Source organism: Schistocerca cancellata, chromosome 2, assembly GCF_023864275.1.
Source record: "Schistocerca cancellata isolate TAMUIC-IGC-003103 chromosome 2, iqSchCanc2.1, whole genome shotgun sequence".
Classification (NCBI taxonomy): Eukaryota; Metazoa; Arthropoda; class Insecta; order Orthoptera; family Acrididae; genus Schistocerca; species Schistocerca cancellata.
In genome coordinates, this window is record NC_064627.1 from 52267565 (window position 1) to 52294828 (window position 27264).

Sequence of the window (27264 nt, forward strand, 5' to 3'; positions counted from 1 at the left end):
TATTTTTAGTGAATCGTGCGTGTACAATGCAGATCAGTCAGGTTTTCAAAAAGAAATGCGTGCGAAAAGAACACTGTCATTCAAAGGGGAAAAACATATTGAGGTGATTGCGCAGTCCATGACTGCACTCACCCATTCATACACTATAATGCCCATAATTAGTCTGGATGGTTCATTGCTGCCTAAACTATATGTGTGTCTTCAAAAACCAACTGGACGTTTTGGATCACGTGTCAAAAGAACAATGTTGTAAGCAAACAATCTTGTGGTAGACGCATCGAAGTCTGGAAAAATGGGAAATGAAATCGTTACACTTTTCATGCGTCATGCTTTTCTTCCTTTCTGCGGAAACAAATCTCTTCTCCTTCTAGAATCGTGGTCAGGTCATAAAAGGTCTGATTCATTAAAAGCTGTATTTCGAGCACACCCTGACAAAGAAGTAGAGATACTTCAGATTCCACCCGGCACGACGAACGTAATCCAACCTTTAGACAGAGAATTTTTCCGTCAGTGGAAGGCATTTTACAGAAAACTAACAGAGAAAATTATTGTGTGCAGATCACTGCAATTTCCTGTCTATCACCGTGACAATATTCTCAGGCTGCAATCAGTAGTACGTTATCAATTTTGCCCCCCACGGTTTCAGAATTTGATTAAATATGCGTGGCACTCCTCGAAATATACTGATACTAGGCCTGATTCATTCCTAACACCAGCCCAGTTTTGTCTACGGACATCTAACGTCTGTGATTCGCAGGGCTGTCACATGTCGTCTTTGCTTGTATGTTCTTGGTGCACAAAAAACCTATGTTTTGAACATCGTATCAATATTTCGCGCTTTTGCGGTAATTACAAGAAATAAAATTAGGACGTGTTCTAAACCGTATGTTTATTTGTGTCTATTTCGTAGCTATTTGGAAAGAATGTTGTAGATAACACATCAGCCATATTTGTCAACGAATGTTTAATTATCATACGATCCCTTTCACTGGGGGAATCAGCTCTCTCACTGCTGTGGCAAGAGAGCGGCGCGTAGCTAACGCCACCTTGTCCCTAGATGGCGTTGGCATAACGTAGCGAGAGAGGTCAGGGTTGTACAAGAGGCAGTTATAAGCGCGGAAACCATGCGTCAATAATGTCTTACTTCATAAAATTGTTTACAGACTTCCAGGTCATGTCAGCAGCTAAAATTCTGCATACAGACTTCTTGCAATGTTAACTCACAGTGGTAAAAAAAGCAACACAGGTTTCGACATGACAAGTCTGACCATTCCCTTGTTAGAGTTAGCGTATGATGTTATTAGCAGTTCGTTATGAAACGGAAAGAAGATACAATACGTCAACGTTTGGATAGACTGCGATATTGCCCCCCTCCCCCCCATTATAAAATGTGAAATCTTGGTTGTGATGACAGACTGATCTGTAGCGTAGCTCGAGGCCTAGGTTAATTCAGATCGATAAATGACGCAGAGTTCCTCAGTATGGAAACCAATAACCGCACCTGCTCAGTACGTGAAAAGTGCTTTATAGGATCACTTTGTTCTCCAACTCTCTGTATGTGTCCGATTTTTAAATCGCCTTTTTCTCAAATGGCTCTGAGCACTATGGGACTTAACATCTATGGTCATCAGTCCCCTAGAACTTACAACTACTTAAACCTAACTAACCTAAGGACAGCACACAACACCCAGCCATCACGAGGCAGAGAAAATCCCTGACCCCGCCGGGAATCGAACCCGGGAACCCGTGCGTGGGAAGCGAGAACGCTACCGCACGACCACGAGATGCGGGCCCTTTTTTTCTCAAAAACGGGTAGAGATTATCAAGTTGAAATTTAGGTCAAATACCTAGGTCTAGGTCTCTTGGCGGTATATCACTGCAGTCAAAAGATACGGCCCTATATGTAACATATTTTTCACAAACGCAGTCATGAAAACCTGTAGATGAACTATCTATGTAGATGCCGAGCATGATGGTCTAGAGGTAAAGCGCGTACGTGAAAAGTGAAAACCGAGAGGTTGCGGAGATCGAATCTCGGTTGAACTAGGTATTTTTCAGTCTTCGTTTTAACCTAGCTTTCGCCTCTCAATGATGTGAGGAGTCATTCCATATTAAATTGTAGGTGTCTTTCCCCAGTTGAGTACCTGAGATAGGTTGGGGTCACGTAAGTCATCGAAGTGGCGTCCAATAGAAAGACTTGCACCAGGCCACTGAACCACAAGAAATTATTGTTATTAGCCCGCATCTCGTGGTCGTGCGGTAGCGTTCTCGCTTCCCACGCCCGGGTTCCCGGGTTCGATTCCCGGCGGGGTCAGGGATTTTCTCTGCCTCGTGATGGCTGGGTGTTGTGTGCTGTCCTTAGGTTAGTTAGGTTTAAGGAGTTCTAAGTTCTAGGGGACTTATGACCACAGCAGTTGAGTCCCATAGTGCTCAGAGCCAATTATTGTTATTATCACCTGTATACATAATTAGGTTTGTACTGAACCCTCAGAGCGCTAGTCCTACTCGCACATGTCTGATTTTTTGTTCTCGAGGTGAAAATCAGTGACTAACACAAAAGTTTTCGCAGAAATCAGGTGAAACTGAAAGTCAAAATTCACTAGGCACACAGATGAAATATGTGTACAAATATTTTTGTAATATGTTAAATGAATGTGCATGCATGTATGCAGGTGCGTGCGGGTGTGTGTGTGTGTGTGTGTGTGTGTGTGTGTGTGTGTGTGTGTGTGTGTGAGAGAGAGAGAGAGAGAGAGAGAGAGAGAGAGAACGTGAAATGCACACTCATGTTCAGAAAAAACAGAGCACCTTGAACGACTAGAGATAGGACGTTCATACTCACGGGACATGTACATTAGTATGTTCTGCAGAAATGAGTAGCACTTCAGTCACCACGGTTCAGAATGTTTCCTGTTGCCTAGTAGGCATGGGGTCCGCCATGGACCCTGATAGCTTGTTTCATGCGTGATGGCACCAACGTTTATAAGGCGCGTATGGCGTCGTCTGGTATAGCCATCCATGCTGCATTCACTTGGTTCCAAAGTTCATTTGTGGTGGCTGGCATTGGGTCACGGCGCTGCACGTGTCGTTTCACTATCTGCCACATATCTTCGAGTGGTGACAAGTCCAGTGATCTGGCGGGCCAGATCCTGACATCCTGTGACACCAAGAAGCACGTGTTAGAGCAGCAATATGTGGTCGTGCATTGTCTTACCGAAAAATGGCGTCTGGGATGTTGTGCAGAAAGGGCAGGACTACAGGTCGCATGATCTCATTCACGTAGGTCACACTGGACACACAGCAACCAGTGATTTGTGGTTGTACCGAGCCACACACTAAGGCTTTGAGCTGGCGCTGTAGGTCTTGTGTATATGCAGTCACTGTAAAGCCGCTCTGCCCCCCTCCCCACCTCCCCCCCTCCCAACACCTCTTTCTGTAGCGAAACAAAATGCAGCCAAAACAAACAGAACTGACTGATGCCATTCCTGTCCCCAGTGACATTGTTCCATACATCATTGCAGTCTAGCGTGTTTGTGCACATTCGTCAAAGGTAGACGGAGAAGTGGACGACGCGCACTTAACCGATGTCGTAACAAGGGGGGAAGGACTGTGACCCCTAATAGTGTACCATGTTTCACTGTTGCGCCAAAGCCGAGGATCAAGCAGATCTGTCGTGCAATGCCATTTGGATGACATGTCGATCTTCTCGGCGGGGGGGGGGGTCTCTGCACATACCTGTTGCTTCGCCGTAACACTTCGTGAGTAGCAATTTCCCAGACGAATGCATAACATTTTCTCATGCGCTCTCTTTCAAGCTCACTGATTTGAAGGTGTGGTTGGCGCATACGTCTGCGAGGCATCCTGGACGTCTGCCCGAGTCACACTGGTCCATTACCTTCGGTTTATAGCGACAAAGAGAGTCGCACGCTCATTTTACCGATAGGTAGTAAATAAATGTCGTGTGACTAGGGCCTCCCGTCGGGTAGACTGTTCGCGGGGTGCATGTCTTTCGATTGGGCGCCACTTCGGCGATTTGCGCGTCGATGGGGATGAAATGATGATTGTGGTGTCAACGCCAGACACCACACTTGCTAGGTGGTAGCCTTTAAATCGGCCGCGGTCTGTTAGTATACGTCGGACCCGCGTGTCGCCACTATCAGTGATTACAGACCGAGCAGGTCTAGAGAGACTTCCTAGCACTCGCCTCAGTTGTACAGCCGACTTTGCTAGCGATGGTTCACTGACAAATTACGCTCTCATTTGCCGAGACGATAGTTAGCATAGCCTTCAGCTACGTCATTTGCTACGACCTAGCAAGGCGCCATTACCAGTTACTATTGATGCTGTAAAACATGTACCGTCAAGAGCGATGTTCACCAATTATGGATTAAAGTTAAGTATTCCAGCAGCTACGTATTATTTCTGCTAGTCTCATATCCGTGTCCTGTTCCAGACCTCACGCCAGCCTGCGTGAGGTTAAACGCGTGCCTTTCGGCTTCCTTCATAGTGGATTGGCTGTCTTGCCAGTCCACAACAATGATGATGATGAGGACACCACAACATCCAGTCCCTGAGTGGAGAAAATCTCCGGTCCAGCCAGGAATCGAACCCGGGCCCTTAGGCTTGGCAGTCTGTCACACTGACCACTCAGCTACTGGGGGCGAACACCGGTAGGTCGTGTTGCGCCACGATATCAATGTTGACCTTGAACCTGCTGGCTGACATGGTTCAAACGCTAATCATTTCTGCAGAGCGTACTTAATGTACATGCCCTATCTCGAGTCGTTCAAGGTGTTCTGTTTTTTTCTGAACATGAGTGTACGTGAGATATGGGTACGTGAGTAAAGTCATGGGCAAAAAGCTACTAACAAATAAAGATGTGAGAGCCCACTGGCTGTGACAGCAATTTTATTAGGCTGTATGTCTGCACTGCTCGTCGTGATGAAGTAGCCCCTGCATCTAAATGTAAACGTGCCATCAGCTTGATCGGCGCCACGCCGTCTCTTTTAATTGGCTTTGGCCCTAAGGCCGGTATTACACTATCAAATTTCTTTGTCCAATATCTTTGTCCAATATCTTTGTCAAAGATATTTGATAGTGTAATAGGGACTCTGTCAAATGTCGTCCAATATTTGATCAAATCTAGGGCCTCGCTATATATTTGATCAAAGAAACCCCTTGTCTTCTGTTCACTGCAATGTGACTTGTTACCACATGGAGCGCTAGCATCGCTGCAGCGTACTGTCGTCTGTAGTGTTTTTATAACCATTGCCGGTAAATACAATTGGTGTGTGCCGACAACTACAAAATTAATAGAGATGTCTGAAGCTGATGAGGCGCTTTACAACGTGAGGCACCCTGAATACAAAAATAGATTAAGAAGATTGGAGACCTGACCTGACCTAACCTAACCTAACCTAACATAACCCTCTCCTGTAGCAAGGAATGGGAGTGTTACAGTGAGCCTGTCTTCAGAAGATGTAGCAGTTCTTAAGTGAATATTGTGCTTTGTGATATGAGGATACACTTCATTGAGCACATACAGAAATGTATGCTCATTCATTCTTAAGTAATTGATGTACGACTTGACGTCTTCCACTGTAAGCTCACGTAACAAGTTTTGTTGAATGCTTTTATCGCGTCGTCGTAAAACCCACGGCTTCACCCAGATTAGATAAGTTTTTCGTTCCATAGATCCGTGCTGAGGAGAGCCTCGTGGATGTGGAACATGTCGATTTTTTTAAGCTGAAATAACAATGCTAATAGTATGAATAAATACAATACATCATTTGTTTCTATTAAAAATTTCGCCAATGGAGTAGGAGTTGGCCAGTAGTAAGTCTTTCAGGCTCCTTTTAAACTGATCTTTATTTCTAACTAAATTTTTTATGTTTCCTGGCAAATTATTGAAGATGAGTGTTCCTGAGTAGTGGACCCCTTTTTGAACTAAAGTAAGTTGGTTGGTTTGTGGGATTAAAGGGACCAGACTGCGATGGTCATCGGTCCCTTCTTCCAAATACTAAAAACACCCATAGAGAATAAAAACGAGTAACAGAATAGATCACAGACGCTTTTAAGTCATTGTGCAGATCATTTTTGTTCCTGGTATTGTATACATGAACTGAGTTGTTTGTTGGAAAAAGAGATATATTATTTACGACAAATTTCATTAAGAAGTAAATATACTGAGAGGCAGTAGTTAGTATACCCAGTTCTTTGAAGAGGTTTCTGCCGGAGGTCCGTGAATTTACTCCACAAATAATACGTATTACACGCTTTTGGACCTTGAAAACTTGTTTGACTTCAAGATTTACCCCAAAATATTATCCCATATGACATTATGGAATGAAAGTATGCAAGCTTTTTCATTTTTATGTTTCCTATGTCTGCTAACACTCGAATTGCAAATTCAGATTTGTTAAGGCCTTTCTGCAGTTCTGTGGTGTGCTCCTCCCAACTGAATTTATTATCAAGTTGTAATCCCAGGACTTTTAAGACTGTCAACCTCGTATGTATGGTTCCATTTTTTCCCCCACTTCTTTTCCGCATGTGCACACAATGCAATTTTTGTACGTAGAACTGCTGCGGTTAGTAACAAGTTGTTGTCAGCCATCTTGAACTTTGACGAAAAATTTGATGACAGTGCAATACCCCCTCTAGCGCTACGTCAAAGATCTTTGTCAAATATATTGGACGGAATATTGGATCACATCTTTGATCAAATCTTTGACAAAGAAATTTGATAGTGTAATACCGGCCTAAGCCAGGTGAGGTGGTGACAGGCGGTACCTTCTCGTGGTGCGTGAGGCTCTCCTCGGGGAAGAGCAGCGAGTTGCCCGGCAGCAGCTGCTCGGCCAGAATGTCCCACTTGAGCGCCTGCCTGCCGCTCTGCCTCACCGGCACCACAAACTCGCTGAACACCGCGTCCGGATCGCGCTCCAAGCCGTCCGCGCGGAACCTGCAAGTAACAGAAACAGCACTCAGGATGTGTGAGTAACCGAACAGGGAGACTCGCACCGTTCTTAACAAAACGGGATTAACGAGGGATATGTTGTGGACTTTGAAAGTTGGGCGTTAATACAGGGTGATTCAAAAAGAATACCAGAACTTTAGGAATTTAAAACTCTGCAACGACAAAAGGCAGAGCTAAGCACTATCTGTCGGCGAATTAAGGGAGCTATAAAGTTTCATTTAGTTTTACATTTGTTCGCTTGAGGCGCTGTTGACTAGGCGTCAGCGTCAGTTGATGCTAAGATGGCGACCGCTCAACAGAAAGCTTTTTGTGTTATTGAGTACGGCAGAAGTGAATCCACGACAGTTGTTCAGCGTGCATTTCGAACGAAGTATGGTGTTAAACCTCCTGATAGGTGGTGTATTAAACGTTGGTATAAACAGTTTACAGAGAATGGGTGTTTGTGCAAAGGGAAAAGTTCTGGGCGGCCGAGAACGAGTGATGAAAATGTAGCACGCATCCAGCAAGCATTTGTTCGCAGCGCAGGAAAATCGACTCGCAGAGCTAGCAGAGAGCTGCAAATTCCACAATCAACTGGAGCGCCACCACATTGGCACTTATCTGTCCGTAACTACCTGAACGTGAACTACCCGAGGCGATAGATCGGCCGCCAGGCAGCCCGTGACAGAGCACTTCATCACTGGCCTCCAAGAAACCCTGATCTTACCCCCTGCGATTTTTTCTTATGGGGGTATGTTAAGGATATGGTGTTTCGGCCACCTCTCCCAGCCACCATTGATGATTTGAAATGAGAAATAACAGCAGCTATCCAAACTGTTACGCCTGATATGCTACAGAGAGTGTGGAACGAGTTGGAGTATCGGGTTCATATTGCTCGAGTGTCTGGAGGGGGACATACTGAACATCTCTGAACGTGTTTTTGAGTGAAAAAAAAACCTTTTTAAATACTCTTTGTAATGATGTATAACAGAAGGTTATATTATGTTTCTTTCATTAAATACACATTTTTAAAGTTGTGGTATTCTTGTTGAATCACCCTGTATTTCTTTGGAGAGTGGGCTAGTGATTATGCTGTGGTGTGCGTACACAAAATCTGAGTCTGAGATATTAGCGCGAGTAGTAGACGTTGGTATCAATAGAGGATTTTTGGTAATTTGAACTCTTGCTGCACGTAGTTGTTGCTTGCTTGGGCACTGGACGGATTTTGTCACATTTGTGTATGCATTCATTGAGAGTGATTTCGTACCTTTGTTGTGGCCAGAGACGTTAGTCTTGTCCGGCCACGGTGGCCGAGCGGTTCTAGGCACTTCAGTCCGCAACCGCGCGACTGCTACGGTTGCAGGTTCGAATCCTGCCTCGGGCATGGATGTGTGTGATGTCCTTAGGTTAGGTAGCTTTAAGTAGTTCTAAGTTCTACGGGACTGATGACCTCGTATGTTAAGTCTCATAGTGCTCAGAGCCATTTGAACCATTTTCAATCGTTAATCTCGATTATAAACATTGTACAATAATTAAAGTTGCTACTAACCATACAGTCGAACAAAAGGAAAGGTCTCTGTAAAGTTTGTCAGCGTTTAAATCATCAATTTTATGAATACAGTAAATTAAAGTCTTCATTGGTTTCTTTCATTGTTTTATGCGTTTAAGGCTTGTTGACCAAACTACTTCTGATCATTCAATTTCTTTAAAAAAATGGGAGTATTTGTATTTGGAGTTGTGATTGTGGATTGTACTCTGCATTGGTCGCAATGTTCCTTTTCAATTATTTTTAGCGTGTTGCTGATCACACAGTTGCAACAGCAACAGGAGGTAACTTCTCTGGTGCGTACAGGAGCATTGGCGTATAGTTCTCATGAGACGTTGGAGAATATATTAAAACTCGCAGTCATATGCTAGGGAATTGATTTCTTATAATTTGTGGGGATTAAGAAGTTACCGACTTACATCTGAAAAGCAAGTCTTAGGATCGTTTCACAATTGCTTGGGCCGCTCAGTCTTTCATTCTCTATCCTCTCTCACGTAAGTAAGCGAACTTCGGTCTAATTAGGTTCTGCATATCTAGACATACTGCACCAATGCCAATTGTAACGCATGCTGAGTAAATGATAACTATGGTTTGTGGAACACCTAAAACAATCGACTTCAGCCACATTTGCACTTCCAGTCATTGCAATTCTTGCAGAGAGACAAATAATGAAGTTAACAAAATGGCTCTGAGCACTATGGGACTTAACATCTGAGGTCATCAGCCCCTAGAACTTAGAACTACTTAAACCCAAACTGTGTTTTGGTACGCAGAGTGTTAATCCATTGTTATGGTGTAAAAGCAGTTTCATTGTGTTAGCACCAGAAACCAAGAGGATATCGGCATAGTCAGTTTCTGGACACGGGCAGCATTCTAAAGCGCCATTCAGATGGACGGTCTTTGAAGAACGAGAACCTAAGGACATCACACACATCCATACCCGAGGCAGGATTCGTACCTGCGACCGTAGCGGTCGCGCGGTTCCAGACTGTAGTGCCTAGAACCGCTCGGCCACCTCGGCCGGCCAATTAACTTAACACATCTCCCATATTTTCATTTAATAATATCATATGGGATAATGTTCTGCGGCAACTTATCTGCAAGGAAGTGCTCAACTACTGGAAGAATAATAATCGCTGCTCATCAACGATCATCTTGTAAAGATTTGCTTAAGGAGATAATGTTTTCGCCAACTGCTTCACAGTATATTTATTCCTTCATGAAGTTTGTTGTACATATCCCGCTACACTTCAAAACGAGCTACAATACCACAATAAAACAATGGCCTTGATTAGTCCATAATATTACTGTATGTTGACCACACGTTCTCTACTTTGGCTCAAAATAAATGCTTTTTTTTTAGTTACATCACATGTTGAATGAGATAATTGCTCATATATGGCCACATGCACTGCATAAATCAGATGTAAGTAAGGATCGAGGACTTATACAAACGTTGGTATCGACTACTACAGTAATGGAAATTTATATTTATCTATCCCACCCCCACCCCAACCCCACAGGTACATTTCAGGCACCAGCACTTCTGTGGAGAATGAACTGTTATTCTAAGGCTATAGATGTAGTTCAGCCGTGAGGAAAAGAGGTCAATAACCCTCTTTTTTTTTTTTTTGCAAAACCGCCTGTTTGGCATTGGTTGGTTGTCAGTCTACAGTCCGAAGACTGGTTTGATGCAGCTCTCCAAACTACTCTTCCCTACGCCGAATAATTACTCCAGTCTGCATCCTTCTCAATCTGCTTACTGTATTCATCTCTTGGCCTCCCTCTAAAGTTTTTACCCCCACACTACTCTCCAGTACTAAATAGGAGATATCTTGATATGTCGTATCAACCGATCCCTTCTTTTAGTCGAGCCGCAGATGTCTTTTATAAGCAATTCTGTTCAGTATCTTCTAATGAATGATCTATCCATCTAATGTTCAGCATTTTTCGGTAATATCACATTTCAAAAGCTTCTATTCTCAACTTGTCTGAGCTACCTATCGTCAACATTTCACTTACATACCCACACTACGTTCAAAGGAGATTTTATAACACTTAAATCAACATTAGATGTTAAGAAATTTCTCTTCTTCACAAACGCTTTTCTTGTCAATGACTTTTATACCTCTCTACTTAGACGATTGTCAATTATTTTACTGCCCAAATAGCATAAATCATCTGCTTCTTTTAGTGTCTCGTTTCTTAATCTAATTCCCTCAACACCTCCTGATTTAATTCGATTACATTCCATTACTTTCATTTTTGGTTTGTTGATGTTCATCTCATATCCTCCTTTCAGCGCACCGTCCGTTATACTCAACTGATTTTCCATCTCGTTTGCTGTCCTTGGCAGAATTACAATGTCATCTGCAAACCTCGAAGTTTTTATTTCCTGTCTCTGAGATTTAATTCCTATTCCAAATTTTTCTTTCGTTTCCTTTACTGCTTGCTCAATGTACAGATTGAGTAGCATCTGGGATAGGCTACAACCCTGTCCCACTCCCTTCTCTTCCACTGATTCCCTTTCATCCCCCTCGACTCTTATAACTGCCATCTGGTTTCTGTACAAATTGTATATCGACGATATTCTACGCCCCATTTTGTTGCCCTTCTTGGAATACAATCCTGGGCTTAAATGTTTCAGCAAGATAACGCCCGCCCGCACACGGCCAGAGATTCTACTGCATGTCTTCATGCTTACCAAACCCTGCCTTCGCCAGTTAGGTTGCCGGATCTCTCCCCAATTGGAGCATTTTGGAATTTTGACGATCTAACCCGCCGACTCTTACAACTGCCGTCTGGATCCTGCACAACTGGTAACAGCCTTTCGCTCCCCGTATTTTACCCCTGTTTTCTACAGAATTTCAAACTGTGTACTCCAGTCAACACTGTCAAATGCTTTCTCTAACTCTATGAATGCTATAAATGTACACTCCTGGAAATGGAAAAAAGAACACATTGACACCGGTGTGTCAGACCCACCATACTTGCTCCGGACACTGCGAGAGGGCTGTAATGATCACACGCACGGCACAGCGGACACACCAGGAACCGCGGTGTTGGCCGTCGAATGGCGCTAGCTGCGCAGCATTTGTGCACCGCCGCCGTCAGTGTCAGCCAGTTTGCCGTGGCATACGGAGCTCCATCGCAGTCTTTAACACTGGTAGCATGCCGCGACAGCGTGCACGTGAACCGTATGTGCAGTTGACGGACTTTGAGTGAGGGCGTATAGTGGGCATGCGGGAGGCCGGGTGGACGTACCGCCGAATTGCTCAACACGTGGGGCGTGAGGTCTCCACAGTACATCGATGTTGTCGCCAGTGGTCGGCGGAAGGTGCACGTGCCCGTCGACCTGGGACCGGACCGCAGCGACGCACGGATGCACGCCAAGACCGTAGGATCCTACGCAGACCCGTAGGGGACCGCACCGCCACTTCCCAGCAAATTAGGGACACTGTTGCTCCTGGGGTATCGGTGAGGACCATTCGCAACCGTCTCCATGAAGCTGGGCTACGGTCCCGCACACCGTTAGGCCGTCTTCCGCTCACGCCCCAACATCGTGCAGCCCGCCTCCAGTGGTGTCGCGACAGGCGTGAATGGAGGGACGAATGGAGACGTGTCGTCTTCAGCGATGAGAGTCGCTTCTGCCTTGGTGCCAATGATGGTCGTATGCGTGTTTGGCGCCGTGCACGTGAGCGCCACAATCAGGACTGCATACGACCGAGGCACACAGGGCCAACACCCGGCATCATGGTGTGGGGAGCGATCTCCTACACTGGCCGTACACCACTGGTGATCGTCGAGGGGACACTGAATAGTGCACGGTACATCCACACCGTCATCGAACCCATCGTTCTGCCATTCCTAGACCGGCAAGGGAACTTGCTGTTCCAACAGGACAATGCACGTCCGCATGTATCCCGTGCCACCCAACGTGCTCTAGAAGGTGTAAGTCAACTACCCTGGCCAGCAAGATCTCTGGATGTGTCCCCCATTGAGCATGTTTGGGACTGGATGAAGCGTCGTCTCACGCGGTCTGCACGTCCAGCACGAACGCTGGTCCAACTGAGGCGCCAGGTGGAAATGGCATGGCAAGCCGTTCCACAGGACTACATCCAGCATCTCTACGATCGTCTCCATGGGAGAATAGCAGCCTGCATTGCTGCGAAAGGTGGATATACACTGTACTAGTGCCGACATTGTGCATGCTCTGTTGCCTGTGTCTATGTGCCTGTGGTTCTGTCAGTGTGATCATGTGATGTATCTGACCCCAGGAATGTGTCAATAAAGTTTCCCCTTCCTGGGACAATGAATTCACGGTGTTCTTATTTCAATTTCCAGGAGTGTAGATTTGCCTTTCCTTAACCTATCTTCTAACATAATTCATACAATCAGAGGTTGAGATCAAATTAATTAAATACATACCCGCCAATAACTGCTATAATCCCTCAGCAGTTGACAGCATTTTGGATGAGGAAACCTCTGAAAATGTTCCACATTGGGTGATAGTAAACGGGAAGATGTGGATGGGAAATGATGTTTCATGTCAATACCGTATGTGGTAATGTTTCGTATAAAATTAGACGACTTCTTGCTAAGAAATACAGCTGCAGTGCAGTAGAGAGCACATCTTCGAATGGGACAGCCCTACCATTGACTCGTGGTCACTAGGCTTGCAGAGTGACTAGGCCGCAGGCAGCCGCTAGGTCCACCCACCTGTGCAGCAGCGTGTAGGAGAGAGTGCGAAGGTCGAGCGTGGCGGCGTTCTCCATGCGCTCCACCTTGCGCACCAGCGTCACCAGCGAGGCGGTGCTCAGCGGCACCGGGTTCGCGCCCAGGTCGCGGTAGCACTCCAGCAGTTCGTCCGAGATCACCCTGCCCAGCACCAGACCCGCCCCTGCACACAAACACCGACAACGACACGTGTTGAAGCGTCCAACAGGCAGGAAACAGAGGAAGACAAACATCTGTTAAGCCTACACTGTTCTCTGCACCGGGTTCGCGCCCAGGTCGCGGTAGCACTCCAGGAGTTCGTCCGAGATCACCCTGCCCAGCACCAGGCCCGCCCCTGCACACAAACACCGACAACGACACGTGCTAAAGCGTCCAGCAGGCAGGAAACAGTGGAAGACAAACATCTGTTAAGCCTACACTGTTCTCTGCACCGGGTTCGCGCCCAGGTCGCGGTAGCACTCCAGTAGTTCGTCCGAGATCACCCTGCCCAGCACCAGGCCCGCCTCTGCACACAAACACCAACAACGACACGTGCTAAAGCGTCCAACAGGCAGGAAACAGAGGAAGACAAACATCTGTTAAGCCTACACTGTTCTCTGCACCGGGTTCGCGCCCAGGTCGCGGTAGCACTCCAGCAGCTCGTCCGAGATCACCCTGCCCAGCACCAGGCCCGCCCCTGCACACAAACACCGACAACGACACGTGCTGAAGCGTCCAACAGGCAGGAAACAGAGGAAGACAAACATCTGTTAAGCCTACACTGTTCTCTGCACCGGGTTCGCGCCCAGGTCGCGGTAGCACTCCAGGAGTTCGTCCGAGATCACCCTGCCCAGCACCAGGCCCGCCCCTGCACACAAACACCGACAACGACACGTGCTGAAGCGTCCAACAGGCAGGAAACAGAGGAAGACAAACATCTGTTAAGCCTACACTGTTCTCTGCAAAACTGCCAAGAAGTGCAAAGCCGAGGGCAGTTGTGTCACATATTGGGGTTTCTTCCCGCCCCATTCGAGTTTGGTGAGCAGTAAGTGAGTCTGCTTAAATGTGTGCTGCAATCCATACTGATCATCATAGAATGAAGGCTTTCACGATCGTATGACAAGGCCCCGGGAGTAGACAACATTCCATTAGAACTACTGACAGCCCTGGGGGAGCCAGGGCTAACAAAACTCTACCATCTAGTGAGCAAGATGTATGAGACAGGAGAAATAGCCCCAGACTTCAAGAAGAATATAATAATTCCAATCCCAAAGAAAGCAGGTGTTGACAGATGTGAAAATTACCGAACTGTCAGTTTAATAAGCCACGGCTACAAAATACTAACACGAATTCTTTACAGACGAATGGAAAAACTGATACAAGCCGACCTGGGGGAAGATCAGTTTAGAATCTGTAGAAATGTTGGAACACGTGAGGCAATACTGACCCTACGACTTATATTAGAAGAAAGATTAAGGAAAGGCAAACCTACGTTTCTAGCATTTGTAGACTTAGAGAAAGTTTTTGACAACGTTGACTGGAATACTCTCTTTCAAATTCTGAAGCTGGCAGGGGTAAAATACAGGGAACGAAAGGCTATTAACAATTTGTACAGAAACCAGATGGCAGTTATAAGAGTCGAGGGGCATGAAAGGGAAGCAGTGGTTGGGAAAGGAGTGAGACAGGGTTGACGCCTATCCCCGATGTTATTCAATCTGTATATTGAGCAAGCAGTAAAGGAGACAAAAGAAAAATTCGGAGTAGGAATTAAAATCCATGGAGAAGAAATAAAAACTTTGAGGTTCGCCGATGACATTGTATTCTGTCAGAGACAGCAAAGGACCTGGGAAAGGAGCTTAACGGAATGGACAGTGTCTTGAAAGGAGGATATAAGATGAATATCAAGAAAAGCAAAACGAGGATAATGGACTGTAGCCCAATAAATCGGGTGATGCTGCGGGAATTAGAGCAGGAAATGAGACACTTAAAGTAGTAAATGAGTTTTGCTATTTGGGGAGCAAAGTAACTGATGATGGTCGAAGTAGAGAGGACATAATATGTAGATTGGCAATGGCAAGGAAAGCGTTTCTGAAGAAGAGAAATTTTCACATCGTGTATAGATTTAAGTATCAGGAAGTCGTTTCTGAAAGTAGTTGTATGGAGTGTAGCCATGTATGGAAGTGAAACGTGTACGATAAATAGTTTAGACAAGAAGAGAATAGAAGCTTTCGAAATGTGGTGCTACAGAAGAATGCTGAAGATTAGATAGGTAGATCAAATAACTAATGAGGAGGTATTTAATAGAATTGGAGAGAAGAGAAATTTGTTGCACAACTTGACTAGAAGAAGGGATCGGTTGGTAGGGCATTTTCTAAGGCATCAAGGGATCACCAATTTAGTATTGGAGGGCAGCGCGGAGGGTAAAAATCGTAGAGGGAGAGCAAGAGATCAATACACTAAACAGATTCAGAAGGATGTAGCTTGCAGTAGTTACCTGGACATGAAGAAGCTTGCACAGGATAGAGAAGCATGGAGAGCTGCATCAAACCAGTCTCTGGAGTGAAGACCATAACAAGAACATGATATAGCTGCTGGTAAACCTTTCGGAATGTGAGGTCGTGGTCCCGAACGTCCGACCGGTCACTCGGCAAACTTCAGCGGAGGAGCGCTCCTGAAGATATCCAGCACAGTTGTGGACGAAACATCATAAACAGAATAGTTTCTTGGACCATGACCTCACATCCCGAAAGGTTTACCAGCAGCTACACTGATCAGCCAGAACATTATGACCACCGACCTACTATCGATATAAACCCGTCCAGGCTACTAGTCAGACACATGCACGGTGCACGGACCATCAGTGAGCGTACTGTCTGTATGTACAGGGCTATTACAAATGATTGAAGCGATTTCATAAATTCACTGTAGCTCTATTCATTGACATATGGTCACGACACACTACAGATACGTACAAAAACTCATAAAGTTTTGTTCGGCTGAAGCCGCACTTCAGGTTTCTGCCGCCAGAGCGCTCGAGAGCGCAGTGAGACAAAATGGCGACAGGAGCCGAGAAAGCGTATGTCGTGCTTGAAATGCACTCACATCAGTCAGTCATAACAGTGCAACGACACTTCAGGACGAAGTTCAACAAACATCCGCCAACTGCTAACTCCATTCGGCGATGGTATGCGCAGTTTAAAGCTTCTGGATGCCTCTGTAAGGGGAAATCAACGGGTCGGCCCTGCAGTGAGCGAAGAAACGGTTGAACGCGTGCGGGCAAGTTTCACGCGTAACCCGCGGAAAATTGGCTCGTGCCACAACTGGAGACCGAAAGCGGCGACTTCATCTTTCAACAGGATGGTGCTCCACCGCACTTCCATCATGATGTTCGGCATTTCTTAAACAGGAGATTGGAAAACCGATGGATCGGTCGTGGTGGAGATCATGATCAGCAATTCATGTCATGGCCTCCACGCTCTACCGACTTAACCCCATGCGATTTCTTTCTGTGGGGTTATGTGAAAGATTCAGTGTTTAAACCTCCTCTACCAAGAAACGTGACAGAACTGCGAGCTCGCATCAACGATGCTTTCGAACTCATTGATGGGGACATGCTGCGCCGAGTGTGGGAGGAACTTGATTATCGGCTTGATGTCTGCCGAAACATTAAAGGGGCACATATCGAACATTTGTGAATGCCTAAAAAAACTTTTTGAGTTTTTGTATGTGTGTGCAAAGCATTTTGAATATATCTCAAATAATAAAGTTATTGTAGAGCTGTGAAATCGCTTCAATCATTTGTAATAACCCTGTAGAATGGGGAAGGCGCGATATCTACCTGAGTTTGACGGAGGGCACATTGTGATGGCCCGGAAGCTCGACAGGAGCATTTCGGAAACTGCACGACTTGTCGGGTGCTATGGCGAACACGTGGCGAAACCAAGGGAAACCACGTTCAGAAGTAGTGTGGTTTGGACAGTGTAATGCCACTACCCTTTGGACGCAAAAATGAAAAATATAAATCTAGTCCTCAGACCCCAATACCAGCCCCAAGCCCAAGATCAAAATTTCATAAAAAGAAAAACCAAGTCCCTCTGTCCTAACATTGCATGACTAGTAGCGACTGAAAAGAAAGTAATATAAAAAGAAATATAAAGGAATCTTCTTAGCAAAGTAACTTAATGTTTTGAAGAAGAATAAAAAATAAATAGAATGCATTAGTTCCAAGATAAAATAATAGTAGATCGCAAAGTAGTAGATTTGTAGATCACGGAGTATAACAAGTGACCTCAAAGACTACTCCTTGTGAGTACTCTTTGAGGTTGAAACGTCCCCTTAGAAAAATTATTGAATTACTGTGCTGGTAAACCCCTTACGTTACTTTACTTTCAAACAGCTGAGCAGAACAGAACGTACACAGGCATTTCGCTCTTTACTTATTCTGATCAACACTAAACTGACACACAATATTTTTAGCGCAACACCATTTGACTTTCAAAAATCCCTACAAAAGAATGGTCCTGACTAACATTAACCTATACCTTTCATGAATCACTTACCTCACCAAAAATTTTCGTTACTCGAACTACTGCAATACAGCGAGCGCCACTACTGCCAGCTAAATAAAAGATTCTGACTACTGAAGGGACTAACTACTGATAGGCATAGTTAGCAAATGAAAGATTTTGATAAAGAACAAACAATGTATTTACCTTAATAGTGTTCAAAAGTCATCATATACATATCAGTTCATGACATCCAGTCTTACAAATTTACTCTCTCTGATGGACACACGTCCAGATCATCCGCTCTCAAAACTCCGCCATCTCTCTCCCCACATCCACCACTGCTGGCGGCTCATCTCCAACTGCGCAACGCTACGCGCTGTTAACAGCCAACTGCCCAACACTACAATAGCAAATTCCAACAATGCAAACCAGCCACAGACTGCACACAGCACAGTCAGTGATTTTCATATAGAGCGCTACATAGCGTTACCAACATAAAAACCTAAACAGCCTACATACAAGGTCACTGCGAAATGCAGAAGCTAAAGTTGTACATTGTTAGTGTGCTTCTGGCGTTTGCCGCGTCGTGTCCTAACTGAACTTGTGCGCTCGTACGTAACATTGGTAGGCGATACGAGATTGTTTGTTACATCTGAAGATTTGCAGTCTGCTAGAAATGATTAAAAACTGAAAGAGGTAAATAGGCAACTTTGAAAATATCTTTGAAGTAATTCAGGCTAGGAAAATAACCGAATATATTGTCTTAATTTGATTATTATCAAGGAAACACTGAACTTAGATCCGATGCGATAGGCAGTCAATAGTTCAACTGATAGGAAGGGATGAATAGTGTAAACTGTGAGGAATATACCTAAACTGCGTTAAAGTAAATAGCGTAATCTGGACCTTGCTTTAAGCTCTTTGGTTGAATTTACGTAACTGTCTGAATTTACATAACCCATCTGAAAGAAAGGTTAGTTCTTTAAGATAGTGATAGGATGTGCACAGACCAGAATAAACCAACATAAAGTGAATATACAGTGTTTGAAATTTCTTTCAACCCACTTAATACTACGTGCTCATGAAACATTTATCTGTGCGACAACACAGATTATCAACAGAGCGCAGCATTCATAGATATTCTTTGGCGCTCTGAAGAGTTATCGCACTGATTCAAACTTTTTAGCTCACGTGAATTGTAAACTTTCATAGATAGACTCTGGATGTATATAGACTGTTATCATGATTAGGGCAATAATTTCAGTTTGTGTGCATTTACGTGTAGCTAGGCTCGTACACGTCGGGGAGCAAATATTCATCTGAGTAAGCCGGTACAACTAACACGTACTCGGCGTAAATACAGTGGAGCAAGACAGTTCTTTTTTTTGTGACTTTCCTCGCAAACATCCTACCGTGAGCTAGCCGGAGCCTGAGCTTCATCCATTAACAATCAATCAATATAAAAGGCGAAGTTACAGCAGCCTCTCTTCAATACAGATGTCGGTCGGCGTAGGCTGGGCAGACTGGTAAAACAGGACAGGCGGCCAACTGTGGCGGAACTACAGGGTGTTTCAAAAATGACCGGTATATTTGAAACGGCAATAAAAACTAAACGAGCAGCGACAGAAATACACCGTTTGTTGCAATATGCTTGGGACAACAGTACATTTTCAGGCGGACAAACTTTCGAAATTACAGTAGTTACAATTTTCAACAGCAGATGGCGCTGCGGTCTGGGGAAACTCTATAGTACGATATTTTCCACATATCCACCATGCGTAGCAATAATATGGCGTAGTCTCTGAATGAAATTGCCCGAAACCTTTTACAACGTGTCTGGCGGAATGGCTTCACATGCAGATGAGATGTACTGCTTCAGCTGTTCAATTGTTTCTGGATTCTGGCGGTACACCTGGTCTTTCAAGTGTCCCCACAGAAAGAAGTCACAGGGGTTCATGTCTGGCGAATAGGGAGGCCAATCCACGCCGCCTCCTGTATGTTTCGGATAGCCCAAAGCAATCACACGATCATCGAAATATTCATTCAGGAAATTAAAGACGTCGGCCGTGCGATGTGGCCGGGCACCATCTTGCATAAACCACGAGGTGTTCGCAGTGTCGTCTAAGGCAGTTTGTACCGCCACAAATTCACGAAGAATGTCCAGATAGCGTGATGCAGTAATCGTTTCGGATCTGAAAAATGGGCCAATGATTCCTTTGGAAGAAATGGCGGCCCAGACCAGTACTTTTTGAGGATGCAGGGACGATGGGACTGCAACATGGGGCTTTTCGGTTCCCCATATGCGCCAGTTCTGTTGATTGACGAAGCCGTCCAGGTAAAAATAAGCTTCGTCAGTAAACCAAATGCTGCCCACATGCATATCGCCATCATCAATCCTGTGCACTATACCGTTAGCGAATGTCTCTCGTGCAGCAATGGTAGCGGCGCTGAGGGGTTGCCGCGTTTGAATTTTGTATGGATAGAGGTGTAAACTCTGGCGCATGAGACGATATGTGGACGTTGGCATCATTTGGATCGCAGCTGCAACACGGCGAACGGAAACCCGAGGCCGCTGTTGGATCACCTGCTGCACTAGCTGCACGTTGCCCTCTGTGGTTGCCCAACCTTTCCAGCACGTTCATCCGTCACGTTCCCAGTCCGTTGAAATTTTTCAAACAGATCCTTTATTGTATCGCTTTTCGGTCCTTTGGTTACATTAAACCTCCGTTGAAAACTTCGTCTTGTTGCAACAACACTGTGTTCTAGGCGGTGGAATTCCAACACCAGAAAAATCCTCTGTTCTAAGGAATAAACCATGTTGTCTACAGCACACTTGCACCTTGTGTACAGCACACGCTTACAGCAGAAAGACGACGTACAAATGGCGCACCCACAGACTGCGTTGTCTTCTATATCTTTCACATCACTTGCAGCGCCATTTGTTGTTGAAAACTGTAACTACTGTAATTTCGAAAGTTTGTCCGCCTGAAAATGTACTGTTGTCCCAAGCATATTGCAACAAACGGTGTATTTCTATCGCTGCTCGTTTAGTTTTTATTGCCGTTTCAAATATACCGGTCATTTTTGAAACACCCTGTAAAATGAGACTTTATAATGCTGGGTAGAGTACAGGTGTGTCTGAACACACAGTGAGACAAACACTCCTAACGGTGGACCCCTGCAGCCGACGACCCAAGCATGTGCCAATGTTAACATCACGACATTGTAACTAGGACTGAAATGGGAACGTGGCCTTACGCACTGGACGTTCGCGAAGTGGCAGAGTGTTGCATGGTCTGATGAATCCCGATATCTTCTTCCTCGTGCCGATGGGAGAGCGCGAATTCGTCGTCTTCCATGGGAAGAGCTCCTTGGCTCCTGTGCTGTGGGACAGAGACAAGCTGGCGGTGGCTCCATTATGTTCTGGGGAAAATTCACGTGGGCATCCGTGGGTCCAGTGGAGCTCGTGCAAAGCACCGTGACGGCCAAAGAATATCGTACCCTGGTTGCAGACCACATACACCCGTTAATGGCGATCATGTTTCCCGACGGCAGTGATATTTTGCAACAAAATCCATGTCACAAGGCCAGGAGTGTAATGGAGTTGTTCAAGGAACACAGTGGCGGGTTCCTATTGATATGCTGCCCTCCCATCTCGCCAGATCGGAACCCAACCGAACACGTCTTCACTGCATGTACACTCCTGGAAATTGAAATAAGAACACCGTGAATTCATTGTCCCAGGAAGGGGAAACTTTATTGACACATTCCTGGGGTCAGATACATCACATGATCACACTGACAGAACCACAGGCACATAGACACAGGCAACACTGCACAATGTCGGCACTAGTACAGTGTATATCCACCTTTCGCAGCAATGCAGGCTGCTATTCTCCCATGGAGACGATCGTAGAGATGCTGGATGTAGTCCTGTGGAACGGCTTGCCAGGCCATTTCCACCTGGCGCCTCAGTTGGACCAGCGTTCGTGCTGGACGTGCAGACCGCGTGAGACGACGCTTCATCCAGTCCCAAACATGCTCAATGGGGGACAGATCCGGAGATCTTGCTGGCCAGGGTAGTTCACTTACACCTTCTAGAGCACGTTGGGTGGCACCGGATACATGCGGACGTGCATTGTCCTGTTGGAACAGCAAGTTCCCTTGCCGGTCTAGGAATGGTAGAACGATGGGTTCGATGACGGTTTGGATGTACCGTGCACTATTCAGTGTCCCCTCGACGATCACCAGTGGTGTACGGCCAGTGTAGGAGATCGCTCCCCGCACCATGATGCCGGGTGTTGGCCCTGTGTGCCTCGGTCGTATGCAGTCCTGATTGTGGCGCTCACCTGCACGGCGCCAAACACGTATACGACCATCATTGGCACCAAGGCAGAAGCGACTCTCATCGCTGAAGACGACACGTCTCCATTCGTCCCTCCATTCACGCCTGTCGCGACACCACTGGAGGCGGGCTGCACGATGTTGGGGCGTGAGCGGAAGACGGCCTAACGGTATGCGGGACCGTAGCCCAGATTCATGGAGACGGTTGCGAATGGTCCTCGCCGATACCCCAGGAGCAATAGTGTCCCTAATTTGCTGGGAAGTGGCGGTGCGGTCCCCTACGGCACTGTGTAGGATCCTACGGTCTTGGCGTGCATCCGTGCGTCGCTGCGGTCCGGTCCCAGGTCGACGGGCACGTGCACCTTCCGCCGACCACTGGCGACAACATCGATGTACTGTGGAGACATCACGCCCCACGTGTTGAGCAATTCGGCGGTACGTCCACCCGGCCTCCCGCATGCCCACTATACGCCCTCGCTCAAAGTCCGTCAACTGCACATACGGTTCACGTCCACGCTGTCGCGGCATGCTACCAGTGTTAAAGACTGCGATGGAGCTCCGTATGCCACGGCAAACTGGCTGACACTGACGGCGGCGGTGCACAAATGCTGCGCAGCTAGCGCCATTCGACGGCCAACACCGCGGTTCCTGGTGTGTCCGCTGTGCCGTGCGTGTGATCATTGCTTGTACAGCCCTCTCGCAGTGTCCGGAGCAAGTATGGTGGGTCTGACACACCGGTGTCAATGTGTTCTTTTTTCCATTTCCAGGAGTGTACATGAACTGGAAGGAAGCTGAAGACATCAGACGCCGACGGCACCACGCACAATCGGTTAGTCGTGCAGGTTGCAGCAAGCCCAGCCCCTGCTGTACAGAAGGCGTTGCATGGGGGCTTAATTAAATATTGAATGCAAATAATTTTTAATTTTAATAGCTGACTGTCCGGTTACGCAGTCTCGTAACCAGTTGGCCCTGACCAGTATTAGTACGCAATCTGACTGCTTAGAATAACAACAAAGAATGAAAGAAAACTTCCGTTAACACAATTAATTAATTAAGTCCCCAGCAACTATAAAACCTACGAAACAACAAAACACAAGTGTAGCTGTTCTGTGTGTGGAAGCGTGATTCAACGTACACATCTGGCACGGTTCTTCCTCAAGAAGACCAGATATTTTAAACACCATTTATACTGAAGTAATAAAAAAAACAGAAATACTATAATTGCACATAGAAACCACAAATACAGTCTAATACAAGAACACGAGCCAGATGCTTTGTTGACTGAACCTGTGACCAAGAGGCATTATTGTTTAAGACATTGAAATAATAAAAAAAGGAATTTTTTACCTTCATATATATTGACGAAAAGCACACTCTGATCATTACAGCATCCCCAATCCAACAATATCTGGTGTCTAGCCCATCAAACATTATGACAACATCTGAACAAGCACTCTCCATGGGAACTTCTCAACGACGACTCACCACTGCTACATCTCAACAAGCACTCTCCACTACTACATCTCAACAAGCACTGCCTACCACCGCTTCTGAACAAGCACTCCTACTACGACTTCTCGACAAGAACTGCCTACCACCGCTTCTGAACAAGCACTGCCAGTGGAGGCGACTGAATAATACTCTTTGGCCCAATCTCTGGCGCTGTGACTCAGTGTAGCCACCTTTCAACGTGAAACTTCGCAACCCCGGAACTCTGTTGCCAGACCAGCAGAGGGCGTCAACAACACTGTTGCCAGGTCACCAGGCTTCAGCAATAGAGATCGTTGGGAAGCCAAAGCTCTTCACACGTCCACCATGTCACGAGCCCAAAATAGGCCCGCTCATATCTCTCCACAAGGCTGCTATTTAGGCCCTGGCTCTAGCTCCGGAGAACAGTTCTGTCACACCCAGCAACCTGAAAACTCCATTCTCCACTATGCTGTGCCAAGGTCTGGCACCCCGACTCCTGCACACTATGCTGCTCCCTCAGCTGGGACCCTAAATGATCAGTGATGTGCTCGTTGGGACTTGGTATAATTGTACTGTAGTTCTTCTAGCCAACGATATAGTATCGGACTGGAAGTTTCCATCCTTTTCAGTCTCATATACTTCGTTGCCATTGACTCTCATTACTCCTTCAGTGGAGTACACCGTAAAAGTTGTTGAGTATTTATTCTTCTTGACTGAAGCTTGGGTATGGACTTCGGTTTTATACCTGAAGGGACCAACTTATTTTTCCATGTTAGCCTAAATCTATTACGACCTCAAGGCTCCACTCATTAAAGAGCGTGTGATTACAGAAATTTAATTCACTGTTTTTAAGGTGAAGCTGTTAAGACTTTAAGATCTTGTTCACTGAAGCATGTGTAACTCTTTCAGGTATCACAGAACTTATTTATTTACTTTGTAATTCTGAAGCTCTAAGTGGCTCCGTTATTTACGAACTACCATTTATTTTGTTTTACTTCCTGAAGGACTAGCATCCATTTTGTTTCACTTATTGAAGAACCAACCTTTCCTTTCTTCCATTTTGGAGACTATTTTTATGGAAATTGTTTTCAATAAACTTCTGGTTTTACCATATAGTTGGGTTGTTTACTTGTGCCCGCCACCGGCAGACACAACGGCAGCTGATCGAATTCGATAAACTTGTTGCTCGATATGCTAATTAGCAATCGATGAACTAACGACGAATCGTGCTGGAAATTACATGAGCATGGTTCTGAGCATTAAAGGGGACAAGAGACTTCGAGTACAGCTGCCATCTTCACGTACAGCAACACGTCAGGTTGTTGTCTAGGAACATCTAGGAACTTGTTCGGAATCGTAAAAGCCTAGCCAGTCATGTAAATTCACTTCAGAATTGTGCGAAGTGTGTTAATAATAAAAAAAGCACTTTGGGATTCTTTATAGCAATCTCAGAGATGCGTTTCCAGTCTTTTCTGTGCTTGTAAACCGACGGCCCTTGAAGGTTTCTCTTTTTTTGGAGACAGAAGGAAGTCCTGCGTGCCGAATATAGATACTGGGACATCATTACACAATTTTTTATGGTCAAAAATGTCCTCCCCCGGTAGCTGAGTGGTCAGCGCGACAGAATGTCAATCCTAAGACCCCGGGTTCGATTCCCGGCTGGGTCGGAGATTTTCTCCGCTCAGGGATTGGGTGTTGTGTTGTCCTCATTATCATCATTTCATCCCCAACGACGCGCAAGTCGCCGAAGTGGCGTCAAATCGAAAGACTTGCACCAGGCGAACGGTCTACCCAACGGGAGGCCCTAGTCACACGACATTAAAAAAATGGTCAAAAATTCAGAAACAGGAAACAAAGTGTGAGAAGATGCAGTACCGTAGAGCAAAAGGCTTGATTTGTTTCGTCGCAAATCCGGCTGGGTTTTCCCTTTGTTATTATTGTTTCAAGCAAACGACGTTGAACCTGTAAACAGTAAGAACTCGTGGCGAGGACTCGTGCATTATGCTATTAAAATTAACTAACGCCGTGAGGATAGCCTTCACATTTGACGTCATTCGTAGAGCTTTTTTCGGTCTAGGTGATCCATAGTGGTTCCATTGGGACAACTGAGCCTTAGTTTCGATGTCGTATCCATCATGAACCATGGACCTTGCCGTTGGTGGGGAGGCTTGCGTGCCTCAGCGATACAGATGGCCGTACCGTAGGTGCAACCACAACGGAGGGGTATCTGTTGAGAGGCCAGACAAACATGTGGTTCCTGAAGAGGGGCAGCAGCCTTTTCAGTAGTTGCAGGGGCAACAGTCTGGATGATTGACTGATCTGGCCTTGTAACATTAACCAAAACGGCCTTGCTGTGCTGGTACTGCGAACGGCTGAAAGCAAGGGGAAACTACAGCCGTAATTTTTCTCGAGGACATGCAGCTCTACTGTGTGATTAAATGATGATGGCGTCCTCTTGGGTAAAATATTCCGGAGGTAAAATAGTCCCCCATTCGGATCTCCGGGCGGGGACTACTCAGGAGGACGTCATTATCAGGAGAAAGAAAACTGGCGTTCTACGGATCGGAGCGTGGAATGTCAGATCCCTTAATCGGGCAGGTAGGTTAGAAAATTTAAAAAGGGAAATGGATAGGTTAAAGTTAGATATAGTGGGAATTAGTGAAGTTCGGTGGCAGGAGGAACAAGACTTTTGGTCAGGTGATTACAGGGTTATAAATACAAAATCAAATAGGGGTAATGCAGGAGTAGGTTTAATAATGAATAAAAAAAATAGGAGTGCGGGTTAGCTACTACAAACAGCATAGTGAACGCATTATTGTGGCCAAGATAGACACAAAGCCCATGCCTACTACAGTAGTACAAGTTTATATGCCAACTAGCTCTGCAGATGATGAAGAAATAGATGAAATGTATGACGAGATAAAAGAAATTATTCAGGTAGTGAAGGGAGACGAAAATTTAATAGTCATGGGTGACTGGAATTCGACAGTAGGAAAAGGGAGAGAAGGAAACATAGTAGGTGAATATGGATTGGGGGGAAGGAATGAAAGAGGAAGCCGCCTTGTAGAATTTTGCACAGAGCATAACTTAATCATAGCCAACACTTGGTTCAAGAATCATAAAAGAAGGTTGTATACCTGGAAGAATCCTGGAGATACTAAAAGGTATCAGATAGATTATATAATGGTAAGACAGAGATTTAGGAACCAGGTTTTAAATTGTAAGACATTTCCAGGGGCAGATGTGGATTCTGACCACAATCTATTGGTTATGAACTGCAGATTGAAACTGAAGAAACTGCAAAAAGGTGGGAATTTAAGGAGATGGGACCTGGATAAACTGAAAGAACCAGAGGTTGTAGAGAGTTTCAGGGAGAGCATAAGGGAACAATTGACAGGAATGGGGGAAAGAAATACAGTAGAAGAAGAATGGGTAGCTCTGAGGGATGAAGTAGTGAAGGCAGCAGAGGATCAAATAGGTAAAAAGACGAGGGCTAATAGAAATCCTTGGGTAACAGAAGAAATATTGAATTTAATTGATGAAAGGAGAAAATATAAAAATGCAGTAAATGAAGCAGGCAAAAAGGAATACAAACGCCTCAAAAATGAGATCGACAGGAAGTGCAAAATGGCTAAGCAGGGATGGCTAGAGGACAGATGCAAGGATGTAGAGGCTTGTCTCATTAGGGGTAAGATAGATACTGCCTACAGGAAAATTAAAGAGACCTTTGG

The 27264-nt window shown here is 45.6% G+C and overlaps 1 protein-coding gene across 1 annotated transcript in view; it reads right to left on the bottom strand.

Moving 5' to 3' along the window:
* The window catches only part of LOC126150785 (uncharacterized), a 127824-nt gene that overhangs the window by 24824 nt on the left and 75736 nt on the right, over nt 1-27264 (bottom strand). The window contains exons 2-3 of the mRNA XM_049915898.1: nt 13215-13395; nt 6787-6955 (exon numbers count right to left, since the gene is read on the bottom strand). Coding sequence (XP_049771855.1) covers nt 6787-6955; nt 13215-13395 — 350 coding nt within the window. The remainder of the gene's footprint in view (nt 1-6786; nt 6956-13214; nt 13396-27264) is intronic.